The sequence below is a fragment of the Canis lupus genome, chromosome 10 (assembly GCF_011100685.1).
Source record: "Canis lupus familiaris isolate Mischka breed German Shepherd chromosome 10, alternate assembly UU_Cfam_GSD_1.0, whole genome shotgun sequence".
Taxonomy (NCBI): domain Eukaryota; kingdom Metazoa; phylum Chordata; class Mammalia; order Carnivora; family Canidae; genus Canis; species Canis lupus.
The window spans coordinates 69,556,467-69,578,604 of record NC_049231.1 but is presented as its reverse complement, the minus strand read 5'-3'; the positions used below and the strand labels follow the sequence as shown (position 1 = coordinate 69,578,604).

At 46.6% G+C, this 22,138-nt stretch overlaps 1 protein-coding gene and 1 long non-coding RNA gene across 20 annotated transcripts in view; one reads left to right on the top strand and one right to left on the bottom strand.

Annotated features, from left to right (window-relative positions):
• The window catches only part of AAK1 (AP2 associated kinase 1), a 156,429-nt gene that overhangs the window by 59,220 nt on the left and 75,071 nt on the right, over positions 1-22,138 (top strand). For all 18 annotated transcript variants that reach the window (XR_005366224.1, XR_005366227.1, XR_005366226.1 and 15 more), the window contains exon 3: positions 16,082-16,200. Coding sequence is in view for 14 of the 18 variants with exons in the window: in XM_038551504.1 (XP_038407432.1) it covers positions 16,082-16,200 (119 nt within the window). In the remaining 4 variants the exon portion in view is untranslated. The remainder of the gene's footprint in view (positions 1-16,081; positions 16,201-22,138) is intronic.
• LOC111097809 lies at positions 4,712-8,990 on the bottom strand. 2 transcript variants are annotated; one of them, XR_005366229.1, is made up of 6 exons: positions 8,751-8,990; positions 8,558-8,628; positions 7,946-8,441; positions 7,066-7,305; positions 6,400-6,895; positions 4,712-5,407 (listed from the first exon to the last, which is right to left on the bottom strand). It is a non-coding gene; the product is annotated as an uncharacterized LOC111097809 (long non-coding RNA). The 2 variants fall into 2 exon arrangements; XR_005366228.1 differs by having other exon boundaries at positions 7,066-8,441.

The window sequence follows — 22,138 nt, the reverse complement described above, 5'->3', positions numbered from 1 at the left end:
ATAATAAAAAACTCAAAGTGTTTTTTATAACTTAAGAATGATAATACATAGTCATTATAAAAAGTTTAGAGGGGCACCAGGTGACTCAGTTGGTTAAATGTCTGACTCTAGTTTTCAGCTCAGGCCATGATCTCAGGGTTATGGGATGGAGCCCTACGTTGGGCTCTGTGCTCAGTGAGGAGCTTGCTTAAGGATTCTCTGTCTCCCTCTCTCTCTGCCCTCCTCCCCCCAAAATGAATAAATCTTTTAAAAATTTTGGAAAATAGAAGAAAGGTTAAGGAAGAAAGCAATCACCTGTAATCCTATCATCTGTAGGCAACTCAATCTTTGAAGGTTTTGCATGTTTTAGTCATACCATTTTGTTGTATGTTCCTCTAGTCTTTTCACTACACATAGGCATTTTCACATAGTTGTGTTCTTAAAAAGGCTAGAGCTTTGTATCTTGTTTTTTAAATTTGTTAATATTATTCACATTTTAGCATATTAAAAATACTAAATATTTTAATGCTTGTACATCCCTCTCCTCAACTCTGTTTATAGCCTTACAATAGTACTGGATTCTTGAGTCAAATTGTCCTGCCTTCTTCCAGATTGGGTGGGATCCTCTGTGCTTCAGATCGACTTCCCTTCCTTGTTTGGCATAAGCCTCTTAGAACCCTGTGACATCTTGGTTTCTCCTAGTGCCCTGTCCAGGCTCTTGAGAGAGTGAGCACTTTCCTAATCAAGCTTCAGATATATTTTCCGTAGGTTCTACACCGACCGTGTAGCTTCTTTCTTCAGCCCTTTGTTGGAGGACTCACCTTTTCCCCTAACTTCTATTTCTCTGTCCTGTTGCGGTCGGTACTCATTTATTATCAGTCTAGTTGATGAGCTTATACTCAGGTGGTATCTGGGCTGTTAATACTTGACCTCAGCTTCACTGAGATTGGGTTTCTTTATGTTTGCTTGGTGCCTGAGTCAAGTCTGATCTCTGTTGTGTCCAAGAGGGCTTGGAACTGGCCATCCCTGGAGCTTACTGCATCACCGTAGTTGCCACAGAGAGCCGGACACGGGCTCCCAATACTGCGTCTCTTCCTGGTGCCCAGCCCCCACTCCCTTTAGAGTCACTCCCTGAGTTTCTGTTTCCCCCCCAGGGAGCATCTTGACCTCTCAGGTCTGCCATGGAGTAGAGTGCAAGGACAGTATGGACACTGCTGCCTGAGCAGGTTTCTGTCCTGTGCGGAGAGCAGTTTCACATAGAGCCGGCACTAGAGTGAGGAGCACCCTAAAACTCAGTAATCAACCTTAATAATATTTTGTATAATATTTAAAAAATAAAAAATGATTGCAAGAAGCCACGATGAACAGAACTATCAGAGTTTAAAATATAGGATCAGTTTGAGAGCCTCAACTCTTGATTTCAGCTCAGGTCATGACCCCAGCCATGAGATGGAGCCCCAAATCCGTCTCCTCGCTGGGTGTGGAGCCTGCTTAAGAGTCTCTCTGCTCCCCCACCCCACTTGTGCTCTCTCTTTAAAAAATAAAAAATAAAATCCAGGATCAGTTTAACATTGGTGTGCCCGGCCATACTGCAGCCTGAGTTGAAAGGAAAAAGCCAGTAATACTGACTTTGTCCTTTTGTGCCCAAGGCTGTGCCTCTCTACCCATCCTGGTCCCGACCCTGGTTGTACAGCAAAGCAGAGGACGTTTCTCGTGCGTATGAGTCAGTGCATTGGTCAGTGCTGGTGTGAGCCTGTTCCTTTGGAGACTTACCCGTCTTGCCAGCCTCTTCAGGTCTGTCCATGCCGGAGCTCACTTGCTACGGAAGGTTCTACTCTGCTTCCTCACACTGGAGAGTTAAGCCCCCTTCTTTATGGTTGCTTTCTGATAACCCTGGCTGAAAACCACCTTCCTGGCTTTATCAGATAATGAGTGTTCTGGGTGCTGAAGGTTTCTACTCCCTGACCCCGATCTGTGAGCCCCACAAAAATTATAGTGCAGACCATGTTCCCCTGTTCACACTCCTTATGGCTGGCCTTTCCCAGACAGATGTTGACCACTTTCTGTGTAAGGCGGCAGGTTCTATTTTAATGTAAATCTCGTCTTTGACTTAAAAATTCTCACTCTTCTAGTGCAATTTTTAATACTCTGTTTTAACATTCTCTTCTGGGTACTTTTTGTTAAAGGGGCCTGTTTCGGTTAAAATTACTAAAACTTTCATTGTATCAGAGCTCATGTATTCTATAATCATATTAGTACAAGGTTTCTTAGGGTCATCAGGGTCAAGGGACAGAACTGTAATTCTAATTAGATTAAGTGAAAAGGAACTCATTGGATAAATATGGTTGATCCTTCCAGAACCTAAGAGTAGGAAGTGGAGCTGGATTTTGTTAGTATTGGAAAGTTTTCAGATGGTTCTTTTGTCTCTACCTCTCCCCTTGGAGGCACACAGTCTTGGATTACAGCTTCTTCCAAGTGTCTGCTCCGTTTTCTTGCCTTTTTTTTTTTTTAGCAGAACTTTTTTTTTTTTTTTTTTAATTGAAGGATAGCTGACACACACTGTTACATTAGTTTCAGGTGTACAACATGGTGATTCTGCAAGTCTGACCGCAAGGGTAGCTACCATCTGTCACCTATGCCGCTGTTGACTGTATTCCCTATATTATAACTTTTATCTCCACAACGTCCTCATTCCATGACTGGAAGCCATCTTCTTGCCTCTGGCTCCCAAGGGAGAATGTGCGTCAGCTGCACACTCCTGGTCCAGTTCAGCCTGGCTGGGAGAAGGGAATCACTTGATGCAACACATCTAACCATTATTTCAGCACGAGGTGAAGAGTATAGTAGGCTAGACCACTGTGTTTTTACGGTGTATAATAATAAAGTGAAATCTTTGTCCTCTGAAAGAATATGGTCCTGGTGAGACAGACGGGTATACAGGCAGGTGGGATATAATCAGGATAAGAAAATGATGTGGGGATGGGCATTCTGTGGGGCGGATAGTTCACAAAGGAGTCCTGGTTTGAGCTACACTTGTATTTACAGATACAAGTTTACTAATCAAACAGAGGACAGATATTCCAGATAGAAAATATAAGGAAAAAGTATGAGGGCATCAGAGGTCACCGTCCGGACAGCTCAGTTCAGTGTGGCCTGCAGGTTGTGACGGGCCTTGTATTCCACATTAAGTCTGGGATGTTGATTCTGTAGCTGGTTGAGAGCTAGCCAGCAATGATAAGCATGGAAACATCGTTGGATTTGCTCTTTATAACTGTTAATCATCTGTCATGTACCAAGCACTGTGCTAGCCCTGAGGATTCCAAGAGGAATAAGAAGTTCTTCTTGACACTTTAATTTTCTTTGGTGACCCATGTGTCAAGTGAAGGACATGAAGGACTGTCCTGAAGGACTATGTCCGGTATTGTCCCTATGACTTTACAGTATTTAGAGTCCTTAAAGTGATGTTTAATGATGACATCCAAGTGTCATAAAGTATAAATAGTACACTTTACATAATAAAAACCACTTTGTAAAGTACCGTGTAGTGTGTCATAAAATATAACAGGGTAAGCATTATTTTTACCAAGGCAGACAAGAGTGGCTCCCTCTTTGCCTCAGCTTATCTGGTAAAGAGATCAAAGTATTGCAGGTGATCACAATACCTTGTGATAAGTGTGACAATAGAGGAAATGGCCAAATGTGTGGTAATATGAAAGCCTGTGGCGGGCGGGGGGGGGGGGGGGTTGTCTGGAAAAGGGAGGACTTCACAGAAGAGGTGCTACTTTAACAATCTTAAACTTTTATCAAGAAGATGATTGGGGGATCCCTGGGTGGCTCAGCGGTTTGGCGCCTGCCTTTGGCCCAGGGCATGATCCTGGAGACCCGGGATCGAGTCCCACGTCGGGCTCCCTGCATGAAGCCTGCTTCTCCTTCTGCCTGTATCTCGGCCTCTCTCTCTATCATAAATAAATAAAAATTAAAAAAAAAAAAAGAAGAAGATTGGGACAGGATATTCCAGGGAAGAGCACACGTAAACCATCACCACCCTCTCCCCTAGAATAAAGCAGCGGAAAGGTCCGAGTTCTAAGAGCTTGGTGGTGGAGGAGGAGGGAGCGTTGGGAGCCGGGGCTGGGGGAGGCAGGGCTGTTTTTAAATTAGAAAAGGTCTAGAGCTATCATACGTTGTTGGTGGGAGTATAAAATGATATAAGCACTTTGGGAAAAAGTCTGGCCGTTACTCGTAAAATTAAATAGACATCTACCTGGTGGCCCAGCACTTAACAGTCTTGCGTATTAGTTATTTACCCAAGAGAATTGCCTATTTTATGATACGAAAAGACTTGCATAGGATGCCTACAGAGCTTCCTGTAAAACAGCTCCAAATTAGAGATAACCCAATGTCTCTCCGTAAGAGAGCACGAACGGGTCAGCAGCACCGATATACTCAGCAATATGAGCTGTTGTGGTGAGTGAAGGATCCTTACACAGAAAACTCCTGTACTGTATGATTCCATTCATATGATGTTCTAAAGCCCGCAAAACCAGTAATGGAGGAAAAAGTAAAAAAAAAACAGCGGTTGTCCCTGGGGGGATACAAGGGTGAGACTGGAAAGGGGCCTGGGGGAATTTTCTGAGTGATAGAAAGGTTTGATACCTTCGTGTAGGGGTCAGGAGTACATTGAGTACGTTTATTTATCAAAACTCATCCAATAATAAAATTTAGATTTGTACAGTTCACTGTAAATAGATTTTATTTCTACTCTCCTGTCCCTCCCCCGCAAAAGAAGCGTGACGTGAACTCTGAACCCAAGGTAAAGGTCTGCATGCTGAGGCATTTAGGGTGAAGTGCACTGAGGTCTGCAGCTTCCTTGAAATGGGGCAAAACTAGGATGAGCTGGTTTGCGTAGATGGCTGATGCGTGTGTGATGAAAGAAGCGTACGGCAGTGGTAGCATCGTAGACTCCAGGGGCTGGGTGTGTGGCTATTCGAAGTATGATTCTCTCAACTTTACTGTGTGTTTGAAATTTCTCATAATAAAATGGAAAATATAAAGGTTCTTTCACATTGCTGTGTAAGGAATTTGGTCTTTATTCTGGGGAACTACTGAATGCTTTTAAGAGGAGTTATTAGGTAGAGTCTCAGAAGAGAAAGACGTCCGGGCACAGGCACTGAGGACCCTATTTTGGTTCTCCTGGTAAGAAGAGAGGAGAGTGTGCAGGGGCCCCAGGGATGGAGTAGAGAGGGTGGATCCCCGAGAGGTTCAGGGCATAGAGTTGTCAAAAGACTCGGCGAAGTCAGCTTGGCGACGGCAGGAGCTGGGATGGGAAGGACACTGAGCTGCTGCACCCGGGCCGTGGCAGGGGCCCCACCCAGGGCCTGGCGGCGGCGTGAGCGGTGGTACATCCGGAAATCCTGAACCTCAGAGGAACCTGGAGGTGGAATGCTCTAGAATTAACAGGTGGGTGCTGAGACCATGTCGGCCGCACTTTGCCTTTGCCGGAGCGCCAGTCTCCTCGGGAGGGCGTGGGCCCGCGGCGCGCACCAGGCTCGGTGGAGGTGGTGGGGTGAGGCGTGGGTGCCTGCCGCCGGGGCGGGGGTGACCTTGGCCGCCCGGGTGCGCACCACCTGCTGGGGGTCCCGGCCCTCCGGCGGGCCACGGGGCGCTCGGGTTTCTCTGTAGCGGTGGACTGACTGCCCAGTCCCCAGGGCACCTTTTCCCTAAATGTGTCCCTTAGATCCCAGGCTGGACTTGGGCCTCCTGAAGGCCCGGGCCTGTGGAGCGGGTCCCGCGTTGGGGGTCCCCTGGGCGGGGTGCGGGTGCTGTCCGCTGTGGTGCGGGCCCTGGACTGGCGCCGGGTGACCGGCCACCGTGACTCAGCCTGCGTCCCTGGCCTGCTGCCGCCACCCGGAGCTGGGCCCCGGGGTTGAATCCTGCTCCTGCTCGCTCTCAAAGAAGGAGAGGAGGTGCGGTGCCCTACAAGGGCTCTCTCCGCATCAGAAGGCGGCGGTGGCCCGGGGCAGTCGGGGGGGGCCCAGACCCCCAGGACCGCTTAGGAGGGGAGGAGGGGTGGCGGGCCAAGGGACCATCGGGCACAGGAAGCGGCGGCCCCGAGGCTTTCGGGGGAGGCCAGGGAAGGCGGTGGGGGCGTCCGGAGCGAGTGTGGCTGGGGTACCCCGGGGGGCCGTGGAGACCTCGGGTCGCCCCTGGGCAGGCGACAGGCCGGACCCCGAGGTGGCGCGGGCTTCCACCCGGGGCGCGCACTGCCCTCTGCCGTGAAGGGGGCCGGGCCTTGGCGCAGCGTGGGCCGCGAACAGGGGGTGCACGGCGGCCCCGGCCTCCTCCCGCCTGCCCCGCAGTGGCCCTGGGGGCAGCCGTCTCCACGGCCCTGCTGCGCGGGGGCCCCGATACTTGCTCGCTGACCTTGGCTTCCAGGCGCAGGTGCCTCCCCGGCGATTGCTTCTGTGTCTCTCTTTTTCAGAGACTCTTGCCAAACCCCTAGAGGGACCCTGAGCCGGGGGTGCCCCCCTGTTGTGCCGGGAGAGGAGGCGATGCGCCGCCTGGACCCGTGGCCCGGCCGCCGTCCAGAGCTCGCAGGGTCTGAGTGTGCTCGTTCCTGTGGGGCCGGGGCGGAGGGCGGGGGGGGGGGGGTGCCGGCCTCCCCGGGAGCTCTGCCTGCCCACGGGACCGCCCAGACGTGTTCCCCCAAGGGCCTGGCACTTCGTGATCCCTCGCAGGCAAGTAGGGAGAGCTGAAGGCCAAACACTCCAGGCCCCACTGAAGTCAGTGTTGACAAATGATGCGGATTGACCTTTCCTCCCGTAAAATCCCTGCTGCGCGCCTCGCCATCTGTTGAAAACTTTTGAGAATTTTGGTTCCTTCCGAAGCGGTTGGCAAAGTCGTCCTCAGTGTGAATCAACTGTAGATGGGTGTTTGTCGGCCTCCTGGGTGTCGCTCCCCGGGGGAGGCACCGCCGCTGCAGAGCGCGCACCGCGTCCGCCCTGAGCCCTGAACGGAGGGCTCGCTCCCGCCCGGCCCGGCCCCTGCCCCGGCCCCGGCCCCGGCCCAGCACGGCGCCCCTCCTCCTACCTGCTCGGGGCGGGGATGATGGCAGCGGGCGGTGGACCAAGGTGAGGGCCCGGAGCTGGCCCACCTGTATTCTCGCCCTGGCCCTGCTACTGAGTGACGGCACTAAGGCCACCTGGGCGTTCGTGGGTGCCTCGTTTCCCAGCTGGCCAGGTGGAGATCCCAGGTGGAGATCCTACACGGGCCCTGCTCACCTCACAGGGCTCTCAAAGGTCAAAGCAGGGCCTGGAATTCAGTCCCAACCTGGAAACAGATTTCCTTAACTGCACAGGTTTTAAGAATTTAAAAAAAAAATTTTTTTTTAAAGTTTGTTGCCTGGATTTTAAAAATCAGATTTTAGGGCCCCTGGGTGGCTCAGCGGGTAAAGGGTCCGACTTGATCTCAGCCTGGGTCTTAGTCGTGAGTTCAAGCCCCGCATTGGGCTCCCTGCTGGGCGTGGAGCCTACTTTTAAAAATAATAATAATAATAAAAATCAGGAAATTTCTCGGAAAACTCTAGCTTCTCTTGGAAGTCAAAAATCTTGGCAACCCTCAGCCTCCCTTCCCCACGGCAGCGAGCGACCGGATTGGAGGAGTGGCTGCCTGTGAGCCGGGGCCAGCGCTTTCTGGTTTGTGCCATCCCCACCCCGTGGTCTGTGACGGAGAGTCTGCGTCGCTGGCCTCGGTCTATACGTTTTGTTATACGTGGACTGTTTCCCCCCTTCACGTGATGTTGGTGGACCCTCTTGGCGTTCGGATTTATGCCCTTGATTTCAGGAGGATGGTGCAGACTTAGGACTTTATGGTAAGTTAGTATCATACGAATACAAAGGATTGGGGGCGCTGGTTGGGCCTGGAAGCCTGTGTTCATCTCGCACCTTCACGTGCTCGGTGCCCTGCTTACCCCGTAAGCCTCCCCTGAAGTATGAGGTGGATCCGCCGCCCGTGGCACATCAGCGCACGGGGCTTCACGGGGGTCGTGGGCCGCTCGAGCCAGGGTTGGAGCTTGAGCTCTTGGCCTGCAAAGCAACGCTACGGGCTGTCAGCGTGCCGTGGCTGTCGGGCACAGCCCTGCCCCAGAAGCTCACGTGTCCGCGGTTCTACTGCGGTGGGCATGTGGGCCGGGGCCCTTTGTGTGACTGGCGGTGGTGTCGTCCTTTTCTCTTCATAAAGTGATTTTCACACAGAACTGTGGGATATTCTTTGAGTACCTTTCTCCTTCGCCTTTAAAGCAGAGTCACCGGGGATCCCTGGGTGGCGCAGCAGTTTGGCACCTGCCTTTGGCCCAGGGCGCGATCCTGGAGACCCGGGATCGAATCCCACGTCGGGCTCCCGGTGCATGGAGCCTGCTTCTCCCTCTGCCTGTGTCTCTGCCTCTCTCTCTCTCTCTCACTGTGTGCCTATCATAAATAAATAAAAATAAAAAAAATAAAGCAGAGTCACCCTGGTTTTCCCCCAGTGTCTTTTTCAGAATTAATATTAAACAGGTAAAAGGGAGCCATATGCAGAGTCCTACCCTTATGTGAAGCCATTGTTTTCCTCATGGGGGCCACCGAGATACCTCCTGTGTCCTAGGGCTCTGAGGAACTGCGTAAAAACCACTAAGTTAGCCTTAATTTCTGCAGCTGAGAAAATGGAGACCAAGGAGACCCAGCAACTTGTCCAGGGTTGCTCCTTCCCCTCTATCTCCTGGTTAAGCTCCACTTTACCTGGGCTGTCCGTCGGATTCTTCAGAAAAGCTTCTGAAGGTTGTTGTATGCTCATTTTCTCTTCCCCCCGTCATTTGAAGAGGAATTGCATTAAGGAAACAGCATTCATTGGGTTAAATCTTATTTTAAAAGAGAAACAAGGGAGCACCTGGGTGGCTCACTGGTTGAGTGGCGGCCTTCGGGATCCTCCCGGGGTCCTGGGATCGAGTCCTGCATCGGGCTCCCCACAGGGGGCCTGTTTCTCCCTCTGCCTCTCTCTCTCTCTCTCTGGGTCTCTCATGAATAAATAAAAATCTTAAAAAAAAAAAGGGAATCAAGGGGTTTGTAGGGTGGAAAAATGAAACACAAGACCAGAATATGGGTCTGTCATATGTCATTTCTGACAGACCCAATGAGGTTTTTCTCATTCTGGTATCCTCTGGTTCCTCTGGTTTGTGTCTGCTTTCATCTCCAACACGTGGAAGCCCTTCTTTAAAAGGGTAGGTGGAAGGGATCCCTGGGTGGCGCAGCGGTTTGGCGCCTGCCTTTGGCCCAGGGCGCGATCCTGGAGACCCGGGATCGGATCCCACGTCGGGCTCCCGGTGCATGGAGCCTGCTTCTCCCTCTGCCTGTGTCTCTGCCTCTCTCTCTCTCTCTCTCTGTGACTATCATGAATAAATAAATAAAATCTTAAAAAAAAAAAAAAAATAAAAGGGTAGGTGGAAAAAAATAAAAATAAAAATAAAAAAATAAAAGGGTAGGTGGGACTTAGGAACCGAAGCTTCGTTTACCTGTAGGATATAAGCAGGCAGCAGATTTCTGTGGCTAGAATCTGTGCCCGATATTAAAATATCCACCCAAATGTCTTTGGGAGCAAATCCAGAAACCCCGTCTCAGCACATGTTGGGCTCCTCTTGTCTCTTAGTCCTGGGTCTAGTCATTCTCGTAACTGCGCAGCTCTTTCCCATCTCTGCACACCGCCGTGGAGATAGTCACCTTGGGGTCTTTCTTCTCTTCCCCGTCACCTAAATGCCACCATCTTTTAGTTTCCTTTGCTAAGTGGAAATCACTGGTGTCTTGATTCCTGCGGAGCAGCCCCCGGGGCACGGTAGTCTCTAACATGATTCAGTATTTGAGACAAAGCCAACAGAGGTACTGCACCTAGTTTTTCAAAAGCCCCATTGCTGATGTTGAGTATCAACGATTAGGCTCCCGAGGAGGTTTTCCTTAAAAAAAGTTCCAGCCATAAAAATGATATTGAGGACCATGATCACCTGCTGGTGTCAGAGTCGAAAAATTTTAGAGATTACCTAATTCTCCCTCTATACACATTCTCAGTTGTCTGCTTCTCACGGAAGAGAGCTAGGCACTCCTGTCATCCTTGCTTGAGAGGTAGAAGTCCACGCCATCTCAGTGATTCATCAGCGACTTTGTGATCCTGTGCTTATTATTAAAGCCTTTCATCAGGAAGGTACTGGAGAGCAACTAATCCTCGGAGTTTAAATGCTGAAGAAGGGCGTCCCTGGGTGGCTTGGTGGTTTAGCGCCTGCCTTCGGCCCAGGGTGTGACCCCGGGGTCCCGGGATCGAATCCCCCATCAGGCTCCCTGCATGGAGCCTGCTTCTCCCTCTGCCTGGGTCTCTGCCTCTCTCTCTCTCTCTCTCTCTCTCTCTTTCTCTCTCATGAATAAATAAATTTTAAAAATTAAGAAAAAATAAATGCTGAAGGATCTATAGGGAAATGTAAAGTAAAACCATAATGAAAGATCGCTACACAGTCGCTAGAATGGCTAAAAGAGAAAGATGAACAATACCAAGTGTTGATGAGGGTGTGGAACAACCAGAATTCTCACGTATGACTGTTGGGAGTGCAAAATGCTACAACTCTTGGGGAGAACTGTTTAGAAGTTCCTTATAAAGCTGAATATACACTCACCATATGTCGCAGCAATTCCGTTCCTATTTACCTAAGAGAAACAAATACGTCTACAAAAAACAGACTTCACCATGAGCCTCTTATTTATAACCGCCCAAGGTAGAAACAATTCAAACGTTCTTTAACAGGTGAATGGTTAAAGTAATTGTGGAACATTCTATAGAATGGAATACTAGTCTGCAATTTAAGCCCCCCTCCCCCGTACTACTGATACATGTAATACATGTAACAATGGGGGTGAATCTCGGAAATATGATACAGAGGAAGCAGACATAATAGTACATACTGTGTGATTCCAGTTATTCTGCAGCAAACAAAATCCACGGGACAGAAAGTGGATCAGAAGTGACATGAGATAGTTTGGCGGGGAGGATGGATGCCTACGAAGAGGCATGAGGAACTGTTCACAGTGATGGCCTGATGGTGGTGATGGTTGAAAGATAAAAAGGCGTGAAAACTCACCAAGCTCCACACTTAAAAGGGTGCATTGTGTTGTATATAAAGTTGGTTTAAAACAGATTTAAAAAGATGAGGGATTTAGTCTGCGCTCTACCACTAACTAGCTTTGTGTATTTTCGTAAAAGGAGCTTCATCTCTGTAGTTCTTTCCCATGACAAAAATGAGGACAGCGGGTAGGTCATCTACCTCATTCAATTATTTTGAAATGCCTTTGAAAAAGCATAAAGTCAAATACAAATGCTGGGTAGGTGCAAATTCCGTAAACTCCTCTTTAGGGAAGAGAGGCAAGAACTGTGATGACCAGGGTATGATTTCACTTTGTGGACCGCTGGCTGTGGCACTGCCTCCCCTGGCCATCAGTGGGATGAGGGGTTAGACTCCATCAGATGGAGGGGACCGTAGGCTCCGAGACTCGGCCTTTCAGATGTGTTTCCTTTAGCCTCTGTAGTGTTAGCCCATCCAGTGGTAATTTAAAGTGAGATTGTTGCCATTGTTTACACCTGGAAATGTCACATACAATTTTAGGTTTCTAGCTTATCTTTAGAAACTAGCAGATCTGGGTCCCTATTCCCGTGACACTCATTACCTGGAGTTGTGTAGTGGCTGTTGCTTTACGTGAGCCATTGCTTTAGTTTCCCCCGGTCTCCCCCACTTTCTATAGCCTTTTTTTATTCTCTGTAGTAACAATAAGAGGAAAATTCATTTTTGAGTGCCTGCTGTATGTTAGGCACTATTCTAGGGCGTGAGGATGCAGAGGGGAACCAAAGAGACAAAATCTCTAATCTCATAATGAGTGATAAGTACCTAGCCACATCATTAAAAATTAGGGGGAGCTACCCTATGACCCAGCAATTGCACTGTTAGGTGTTTATCCAAAGGACACAAACATAGTGATTCAAAGGGACACCTGCACCCCAATGTTTAAGCAGCAATGTCCACAATAGCCACACTATGGAAAGAGCCCAGATGCCCGTCAACAGACGAATGGATGAAGAAGAGGTTACACACACACACACACACACACACACACACACACACACACACAGGAATATGACCCAGCCATCAAAGAGAATGAAATGCTGCCGTTTGCAATGACATGGATGGAACTAGAGGGTATCATGCTAAGCGAGGTAAGTCAGTCAGAGAAAGACAAGTGCCATATGATTTCACTCCTATGTGGAATTTAAGGACCAGATGAACAGGGGAAGGGACGGAAAAATAAGGTAAGAGGAAAACAGAGAGGGAAGCAAACCATAAGAGACTCTTAACTACAGGGAACAAACTAAGGGTCGCTGGAGGGAAGGGGTGGGTGGGGGATGGGGTCACTGGGTGATGGGCATTAAGGAGGGCACGTGATGTGATGAGCACTGGGTGTTATATGTAAGTGATGAATCTCTAAATTCTACCCCTGAAACTAATAATACATATGCTAATTAAGTTGAATTTAAAAACATTTTTTTTAAAGCCAAAATAATAATAAAATTAGGCAGGAGAAAGACCCAAAGAGCTATATATTTTAGGGAAAATGGGAGAAAATATGTTTCTTTGTGGAAATAAAAGAATATTCTTACACATGTAAGAGGCTAATATGTGTCTGTGTCAAAATTATCACACCTATTTCACTTGCTTACCTCACATAATGAGATGAATCCTTTTTCCCTCTGTGATTCAAAAAATTCATGAATTTTCCCCCAAAATGGATTCCAGTGAAATCATAGGGAATATCTCAGCGTTTCAAAAAAGAATGCAAGTAGGCCGAGGGACTGGCACAGATTCCAGTGGGCAGACTGGCACAGGCTCCGCTGAATGTTCGCTTTTCTTACCTCTGTCCGAACTATCAGCTCAGCTTTGGATTTTTCCGTTTAATCAAGGTCTTGGGATGCAACTCAATCTGAAATGAGCATCTCTATTGACAGTCTTACAGCCTGAACTGTGTTTAGCTGCGGCCGGGAGTCTTCCTACCCTAATGGGTACGATGGCCCTGGGCCTGTGCTAGGACAGTGCCTGGAGTGGTGCCGTCTCCCCTCTTCTCGCTAACCGAGCAGTTTACGTCTCTACGTGGTCAGCGACGCATCGATAGCGACCAACATCTTTAGCCTGACAAATCCTAGCAGGCTTTGAATTTGATCTCATGATCAAGGAGCTCTGACTTCTCACCTGCAGACAAGCCCCTGGTGGGCGTAGAAGCTAAATAACGTGGTTCCCTCTGTGTTAGGCGAACAGCTTCATTGCTTTGCCTTTAGATCGGTGATGGTCCCAGGCTTTGAGAATCTTGGCTGGCTCGTCCCAGCCCTTTGTGCTTGCCTGGATCGTGCAGTAGGCAGGCATCTGCCACGTTTCTTCAGTTTAGGCTGGAAAGGTCATCTTGCCTCCTGGCAAAGAAAACTGCACTGCTCCCATCTGGTGGCAGTTATCTCAAATTGCTGCATCATCCACCTGCTACTGAAAGGGCTGCCCGGCCCTTCGGTGGTTCTGCGCATCACAAAACTGTACAAAGGGCCCTTCCCCGCTCGTGCTCTACAGCACTGTCAGATGTCTCCTCATTATCTCAAGGGGGTGTTACACGGGTTTTCTTTAAGACAAGTAAGTTGGAGAGAATATTTTTTGGACAATCAGCAGAGTGATAACATTCTAGGTTCTGCATAATTAGCCATGAGACTCCTAAGCCTCGCTCTGTTCGTCTGCTCATAAAGCAAAAATGCTTGGATTTAATGCTCTCTAGGAGCACTACTGATACAAAGTCTATAGTTACATGATTTTTTTTTAAAAATTCAAATACCTATAAGACAAATACTCGGACTGTTTACGAGGTAATTACGAACACACACAGACATTTTATAATTCATATTAGCATTTCTAATTCTGACTGGTAATAAGGCACATCATGAATTTAATAACTTATGGGGGAAAGATTAAATACTACATTAAATATACATATTACAAGAAAAATTCCAATACTCTAAAAATTCAAATGTAAAAAACTGTGCACCTTAAAATTGAGATTTTGTGGGCATGTGTGTCCTAAGACCTCTACTTCTCAATACATGGTAGAGTTTTAAACAGATTTTTAAAGTCAGTTTCTAGAATTAAAATTGACAATTGAGCAGTGTAAACGACTGCAAAGTATTACAAGAAAATCGGAAATGTTACTGAGACACAAATACTCAAGATGACCATAGAAATTAAAGATTTTACGGCAGATCTTAGTGTTTATCTGACTTGTGACCAAAAATCTTGTAAACATTATCAAAATGCACACTTGGAACATTTGAGCCCATTAACATTTTTGTAAACACAGAATTATGTGTGGATTGTGTGAAAACATGCAAGAGTGCTCTAGGATTAAGGCTCTCTTCAGCTGCAAGCTGCAGAAACCTATATACAAGCGGACTTGAAGAATACACCTTGTGAGGATTCACCAGGAAATGACCATGGACCTCGGCAGACAGGTGTCAAAGTGCCGCTGAGCCTCAGAGGGGGTAGAGAGATTAAACGGGACGAAGTCTTATGTCTCAGGTCTAGAGTCCCCGCGTTTGCTCTGCATTGATTTTGCATGTGGCTGCTAGCCCCACACCACACCAGAGCCTCGGCTCCACTTCCCACGCTGGTGGCTCCCCTCTGTGTTCCTCTCCATTCAATTAGTGATCACCTCTGTGCAAAAAAGAGCCTTGACATATCTATCATCTATCTATCTATCATCTATCTATCTATCTACCTACACAGGGTAGTTCAAGCTAAATTATGATGGCGTAGGAGCAGACAGGTGGATTAAGTGCCCCGTCTAACTGCTGCCTATCCCACAGCCTTCAGGTTTGACAGCTTTGCTGCACCTTACCTCTTTATTAACCCCTGTTAGCGATGGCACTGAGTGCCTCATCCAGTGTTTGGGGAATGATATCGAAGTAAGGAGTTCTAAGAATCTGTGGACTGCTAAGGTGTAACCAGTCTGCAGCATTTAAGAGTTTCTGCTAGTGTTCTTTAGATTTTTTTGATGAATTTTGGAGTGTCTTTAAGAGAAGAGTTGGTGTGGACGTGAAAACACCTGCCCAGGAATGGAGTCATGCCTTCCTGGTGTCTGCTGTGTTGAGGAGCACTTTCATACCTATATTTTGGGTCTTCTCAACAGCCCATCAGGTAGGTAGGAAAGGCAGGAGGAGCCCTCAAGGTTGGTTGTTAGATCTGAGTTGGGGGGAGGTGGGTCGCTGAGGAAGGATGAGGAGGAACAGAAAGCTCCTTGAATTTGACAGCTATTATAGCAATTATTAAAATAATTTCTGGGGATCCCTGGGTGGCTCAGCAGTTTGGCGCCTGCCTTTGGCCCAGGGCGTGATCCTGGAGTCCCGGGATCGAGTCCTGCGTCGGGCTCCCTGCATGGAGCCTGCTTCTCCCTCTGCCTGTGTCTCTGCCTCTCTCTCTCTCTCTCTCTCTCTATCATAAATAAATAAATAAACAAACAAATCTTTAAATAAAATAAAATAATTTCCAAGCCTCTCTGGGTTAAGTGCTGGACTTATAAATACGTTTTTAAGTTGGTTGAATCTAATCTCTTTGAGCCTCGTAATTGTCTTCAAGGGAAAAATAATAGCCTCATAGGATTGTAGTAAGAATCAAATAAAAGCTCAAAGTGCCTAGGACCGTGGTTGGAATATAGTTATTTTTTCTTTCATCTATTTGTTTATCTGTTTATTTTTAGGTTCTTTGCAAGATAGTTACTGTTCTTCTTTCTTCCTGATACAGGTGTTCAGGAACCATTTTTCTGATTCTTGCCCCCCAGTCTCATGGTAACCTGAGTCCCTTGAAGCGAGGAGTGCCTTCCAGGCCAGGCCAGCCCTTGCGTCTGGCTGATGATGGCATCAGTACCATTAACAGTGACGGCACAAAGCTACGGGCACCCTGGTTATCTCACTGAGTTTTTGAACACGACTCAAAAGAGCTTGTATGTGTGTGTTTCCCTCACAGGTGGATTTGCTATCGTGTTTCTGGTGAGGACAAGCAATGGAATGAAATGTGCCTTGAAACGCATGTTTGTCAACAATGAGCATGATCTCCAGGTGTGCAAGAGAGAAATCCAGATAATGGTAAGGCTGCCCCTCAGACTTGGGATTGCTTGTGTAAAATGTCCCCTCTCCTGAGATGTCGGGGGGCTTGGGGAGGCTTGTTCCTTCCCTGAGATGGCAGCGGAGCCTCAGCACAAGATGAGAATGAAGAGACCTGGGTATAGCATGCTTCTCCCATCTCGGTCACCCTTAGCTGGAGGGCAGAGGGGGAAGGAGCATATTGGGAGGCCTGACCAGCTTTTTGGGTCAGAGAAGTGTCTGTGCATTGGGAAGAGTTTATCTCATAACATCATTCCCAGAACTATGGAGTTTAATCCAGGAACCCCATCTCTCCCTGTCTCTCTACTCTTGTCTACTACCAGTTGCCGGTCCTGGTGTTCATCCCTCTGGAGCTTCTCAGCCTTCTGTGAACATACCCTCCCATACCTTTATATTTTACACGTGCAGTTCTTTTCTCCAGAAATGGTTTTCCCTTTTTTTTTTTTTTTTTTTTGAACTAGAAACCTCTTTCTCATATATACCCTCTGATTCCATTTGTAAAAGTCCAAGAACAGGTGAAAGTGATCTGTGGTAACAGAGATCAGAAGTGGTCATCTGAGTGTGGGAAACTGACCAGAAAGAGGCATGCGGGACTTTGTGGGCCGTAGGGACGTCCTATATCTTGTTTTGGGTAGTGGTTACACAGGGCTGCACAGTGTTAGAGCTCCACGAACACCTTAACATCTGTAGGTTTTATTATATGTTAATCATACCTCACGTCTTAAAAACTTTGTTTTCACAACTCAGATTCATACTGTGTTTAAAGAGTCTCTATCTGTTAGAGTAGATGCTGAAATATTTATGGGTGAAATAACATGTCTTCAAGTAATGAGTAGATTTAGAAGAGAAACAAATTGGCAAAGGGTTACGATCGAAGCGGAGCGGTGGGTATGTGGGAGTTTGTTAGTCTCTGCTTTCAGTTCTGTTTGATATTATACATTAAGAAACTTAAAGTCTCTTTTTTTTTTTTTTTTTTTTTGAGAGACAGAGTAAGTGTGAGCAGTGGGCAGAGCGGGGAGTGGGGGGTACACCAGAGAAAGAGAATCTTAAGCAGGCTCTACAGCCAATGCCAATCTCATGATCCTGAGATCATGACCTGAGCCGAAATCAAGAGATGGAGGCATTTTTTTAAAAGATTTTAAATCTTTAAAAAAAATGAATAAGTAAAAGGGGGATCCCTGGGTGGTTCGGTGGTTTAGTGCCTGCCTTCGTCCCGGGGCATGATCCTGCAGTCCAGGGATCGAGTCCCACATCGGGCTCCCTGCATGGAGCCTGCTTCTCTGCCCTCTCTCTCTGTGCCTCTCATGAATAAATAAATAAAATCTTTAAAAAATTTATTTACTTGAGAGAGAGAAAGAGAGTGAGCGTGAGAGAGAGCATAAGTGAGGGTAGGGGTAGAGGAAGAAGCAGGCTCCTCGCTGAGCAGGGAGCCCAACTCGGGACTTGAACCCAGGACTCTGGGGTCATGACCTAAGCTGAAGGCAGATGCTTAACCAGCTGAACCTCCCACACTTCCAAGAGTCAGAGGCTTAACTGACTGAGCCACTCAGGCACCGCCCCCCCCCCGTAAATAGTCTTTTATCCCTTTGGGTTTCCACAGTACTTTGGTTTATGCCAATTATATTGCTTATCTTGTTATCTTATAAGTAATTCTGCTGTCAGAAGGTAAGTGTTTTAAAATCGAAAACTTTATATTCCAGCAGACTTCTTGACATAAAGTAAATACAGTTGATCCTTGAACAACACGGGCGGGGGGGTGTTGACCCCTGAACAGTCGAAAATCCTCATATTACTTTTGGTGTCCCCCAACTTAACTGCTAGTAGCCCGCCGTTGACCGCGAGTGAGTCCCGCTGATAACGTAAACAGTCAACGCATATTTTGTGTGTGTGTTCTGTGCTGTATTCCTACGATAGAGGAAGCTAGAGGAAAGAAAACATTAAGAAAAATCTTAAGGAAGGGGTTGCCTGCACAGCTTGGTGGGTTAAGCATCCAACTCTCGCTCTCAGCTTAGGTCTTGACTCAGGGTGGTGAATTCAAGCCCCGCGTGGAGCCTACTTAAAGAGAGACGCCTGGACGGCTCAGTGGTTGAGGGTTCGCCTCTGGCTCAGGGCGTGACCCCAGGGGCCCGGGATCGAGTCCCGCATCCGGCTCCCTGCATGGAGCCTGCTTCTCCCTCTGCTGTGTCTCTGCCTCTCTCTGGGTCTCTCATGAATAGATAAATCTTAAAAAAAAAAAAAAGAAAAAGTCATAAGGAAAAATATAGCGCGGTATATTTACAGTAGTGTACTGTATTTAAGGAAAAAATATGCGTCTGGATTCACGCAGTTCAAACTCCTGGCGTTCAGGGAGCAGCTGTGTTTGATGGGCTTTGGATGAGACGAGGGTATGAATCATGGTGACATCAGATGCGAATATTCACCTGGAGGGAGGATTCCTTGGTGCCCCGGGTTTTGATGCTTTTGTAAAGAACAAAAAGAGGTCGCGAAATGGGGGAAGGTGGTGCCGTAGGGGCTCCGGCGGGCTCCTCGCCCGCCGCCCCCCGGGCATCCGGCTGCCTCTCTGCCCCGGCCCTGCCGCCCCCGGCCCGGCGCGGCCCCTCGCTCGTCCTCTGGCTGCGACAGGCCTCAGAGACCCGACGGCGCAGGCCGCGCTGGGCTGGTGGCGCCGAGGCCGGGGCGCAGGCCCACGGGCTGGCACCGGGCACACCCGGCCACGCGCCTTCCCCGTGCAAGGTTCTGTTTCGTTGTGTCTTGAGCTTCTATTTTTTCAGGACTTAAGTGCGCATTGGGCGAACGAGCGGTTCCCCCGCACGTGGGGCGGCTCCCCGAGGGCCCCTCCTGCGGGCGCTGCACGCCCTGGACGCAGGCCTGTGGTCGGTTCATTGGAGACGTTCCTGAATAACTGCTCTAGGGCTGGTTCCTGACTTCCCCGCACTTGAGGGCTGCTGGAGCAGGGACAGCAGACACTACGGCCTCTGCTCCGCTGCTCGCTGCTCCCCGCGTACCTGCACACGCGCGCACCTGCCACCTGCCCCGGCAGCCGCCGTCCGTACAGGTGTGAGGACGCCGTTCTTGGAGACCTCCTGGTGGACCAGCGTGACTGTTCCTTTTCCATATGACTCTGTGTTCACTGGAATTAATCATCTGCTTCGATTTTTTGGTCTGTCTTTTCTGTGTACTTTCCAGCAATTTGACCCTGAACTCTCCGTAGGCTCTACAAGTGATTCTTTTTTAAAAAATTTTTTATCTTCTTGAAGAAATCTCAGTCTCCTAACTCAGGAAATCTGGATTCCTTGCTCTCTAGGCCTGATTTACATTCTTACCTTGGAATTTCTTAGTCATTCCCTTTGCCCTGCTTTTTTTCTTATGTTAGACTTCCTGACTCATTTTTTTGTTTGTTTGTTTGTTTGTTTTACTTCCTCATTTTGGTGGAGCTTATCCTGTGGTAGCTTCCTTAGGCACGATTTTGAGAACTTGCAGACCTGGGACTGTCTTTATTTCATTGTTGTGCGTGGGAAGTCCGAAGTCATTCTGATATGGGGCCTTTGGGTGGGACCCACTTTTTTTCCTCCCTAGAAGTGTATCAGTCTCCCCTTTGTTGACAACATTCTGAAATATCTTGATGATGCACCTTGCTGGGTGCATTTATTATTTCTTAATAAGTGGTGTTCCCATGTAAACTAGGAGTCTCTAGTCTTGCACTGTGAAGAATTTTAGCTTGTCTCATTTGGTGATTTCCTTTTCTGTCTTCCTTTTGTCTGAAATTGCTGTTATTTTGGATACTGGTTCTCCTGAATTGATTTATTAATTTTCTTGTTTTCTCCCTTTCATTTTTCATTCCTTTTGGGTCCCCCCCACACACAAACATTCCAGCAAATTTCCTTAGCTTTACTTTCCAACCACCCTGTTGAATTTTTCATTTGTCAGCCTTTTTAATTTCTAAGGCCTTTCTCTTTAGTTTGGTTTGGTTTTTAATTTTGATGAAGTTAGTTTATCTGGGTTTTTTTGTTTTGTTTTGTTTTTCTTTTTCTGGGACATGTGTTTGGTGTCATTTCTGAGAACCCTGCCTACCTCTTGATTCTGGAGATTCTGAAGATTTCTTTTTTTCCTAAAAAGTTTATACTTTTACATTTTACATTTAAGTCTGTGATCCATTTTGAGTTAATTTTTATATAAGGTGTGAGACTTATATTTAGGTCAATTTTTTTTTATTTTTTTTTTTTTTGGCTATGGCTATCCATTTGCTCCAGCACCCTTTGTTGAAAAGGCTGTCTTTCTTCCATTGAATATGTTTGTCAGAAATCAGTTGGGCATATTTGTAAGGGTCCATCTCCAGACCCTCCTCTGTTCTGTTCCTGTTAATCCATATGTGTATCCCTCTACCAACACCACACAGCCTTGATTACTGTAGCTTTATAATAAGTCTGGAGATAGACTGATTCCTCCTACTTTTTTTTTTCCTAAAGTTGTTTTACTTACTCTAGTTTTTTTTTTTTTGTCTTTTCACATAAATTTTAGAATAATGTTTACAGAATGCCTTACCAGTATTTTGATAGGAATTCCATTAAACCTGTATATGAATTTGTAGAGAATTAACATCTTTCTGTTTAGTTTTCCAGTGAATGAACATGGTGCATCTCTCCATTTATTTGTAAGTTTGATTTTTTCATTAACATTACACATTCTTAGATTTAGACATAGGTTTTTGGTTTTGTTTTCAGTGGTTATAAATGGTATTGGATTTTTAATTTTGGTGTCCATGTGTTTATTGCTAGTATGTAGAACACCAATTTATTTTTCTTCATTCATTCATTCTAGAGAGCCCAGGTGTGAGTAGGGGGGAGCGGCAGAGGGAGAGGGAAAGAATCTCAGACTCCCAGCTGTGGGTGGAGCCGATGCAGGGCTCAATCCCACGACCCTAAGATCATCACCTGAGCTGAAATCAAGAGTTGGACACTTAACTGACCGAGTCACCCAGGTGCCCCAACCAATTGATTTTTCTGTGTTTATCTTTTATCCTCTATAGCCTTGCTAAATTTGTTTACTAGTTTTGGAATTTTTTTTCTAGATTATTTAGGATTTTCTATATAGACCATTCTGTTACCTACAAAGAGAGGCGGTTTTATTTCTTCCTTTCTGATTTGTATCCTTTTAATTTCCTTTTCTAGCATTATTGCATTGGCTAGAATCTGCAATACTGTGTTGAATAAGAATAGTGAGTGGACATCCTTACCTTCTTCCCAATCTTAGGAGGAAAAAAAATTTCACTATTAAGCATAAGCTTAACTGTAGTTTTTAAAAACAGATTTAAAAAGAAATTTGAATAAGTTTCCCTTTATTCTTATTTTTCTAAGTTTTTATCATGAATGGGTATTGAAGTTTGTCAAATATTTTTTTCTGCGTTGATTGATAAGCTCATGTGATTTTTCTTCTTTAGCTTTAATATGATAGATTACATTGACCGATTTTCAAATATTGAAGCAGGCTTACATTCCTGCAATAATCCCTACTTGGGATGGTCTATAATTATTTTTATGTATTTTTAGATTCTATTTGCTAATGTTTTGGTTAGAATTTTTACATCTATAGTCATGAGGGATAATAGGCTGTAGTTTTGGGGGTTTTATTAAGCTTTTCCTGGTTTTGGCATTAGGTTAATTCTGGCTTTATAACATGAGTTGGGAAGTGTTCCCTTCTTTTCTGTTTTTTGGAAGAGATTTTGTAGAATTGGTGTTTGTTCTTCTTTAATTAAGCATTTTTTAGAATTCTCTGGTGAAACCATCTGGGCCTGGGGATTTCTTTTTTGGCAGTTATTAAGTTACAAAATCAGTTTCCTTAATAGTTATAGGGTTTTCAAATTATCCATTTTATATTAGGCTGGTTGTGATAGTTTGTATTTTTATTATTTCTTTTCTGCTTG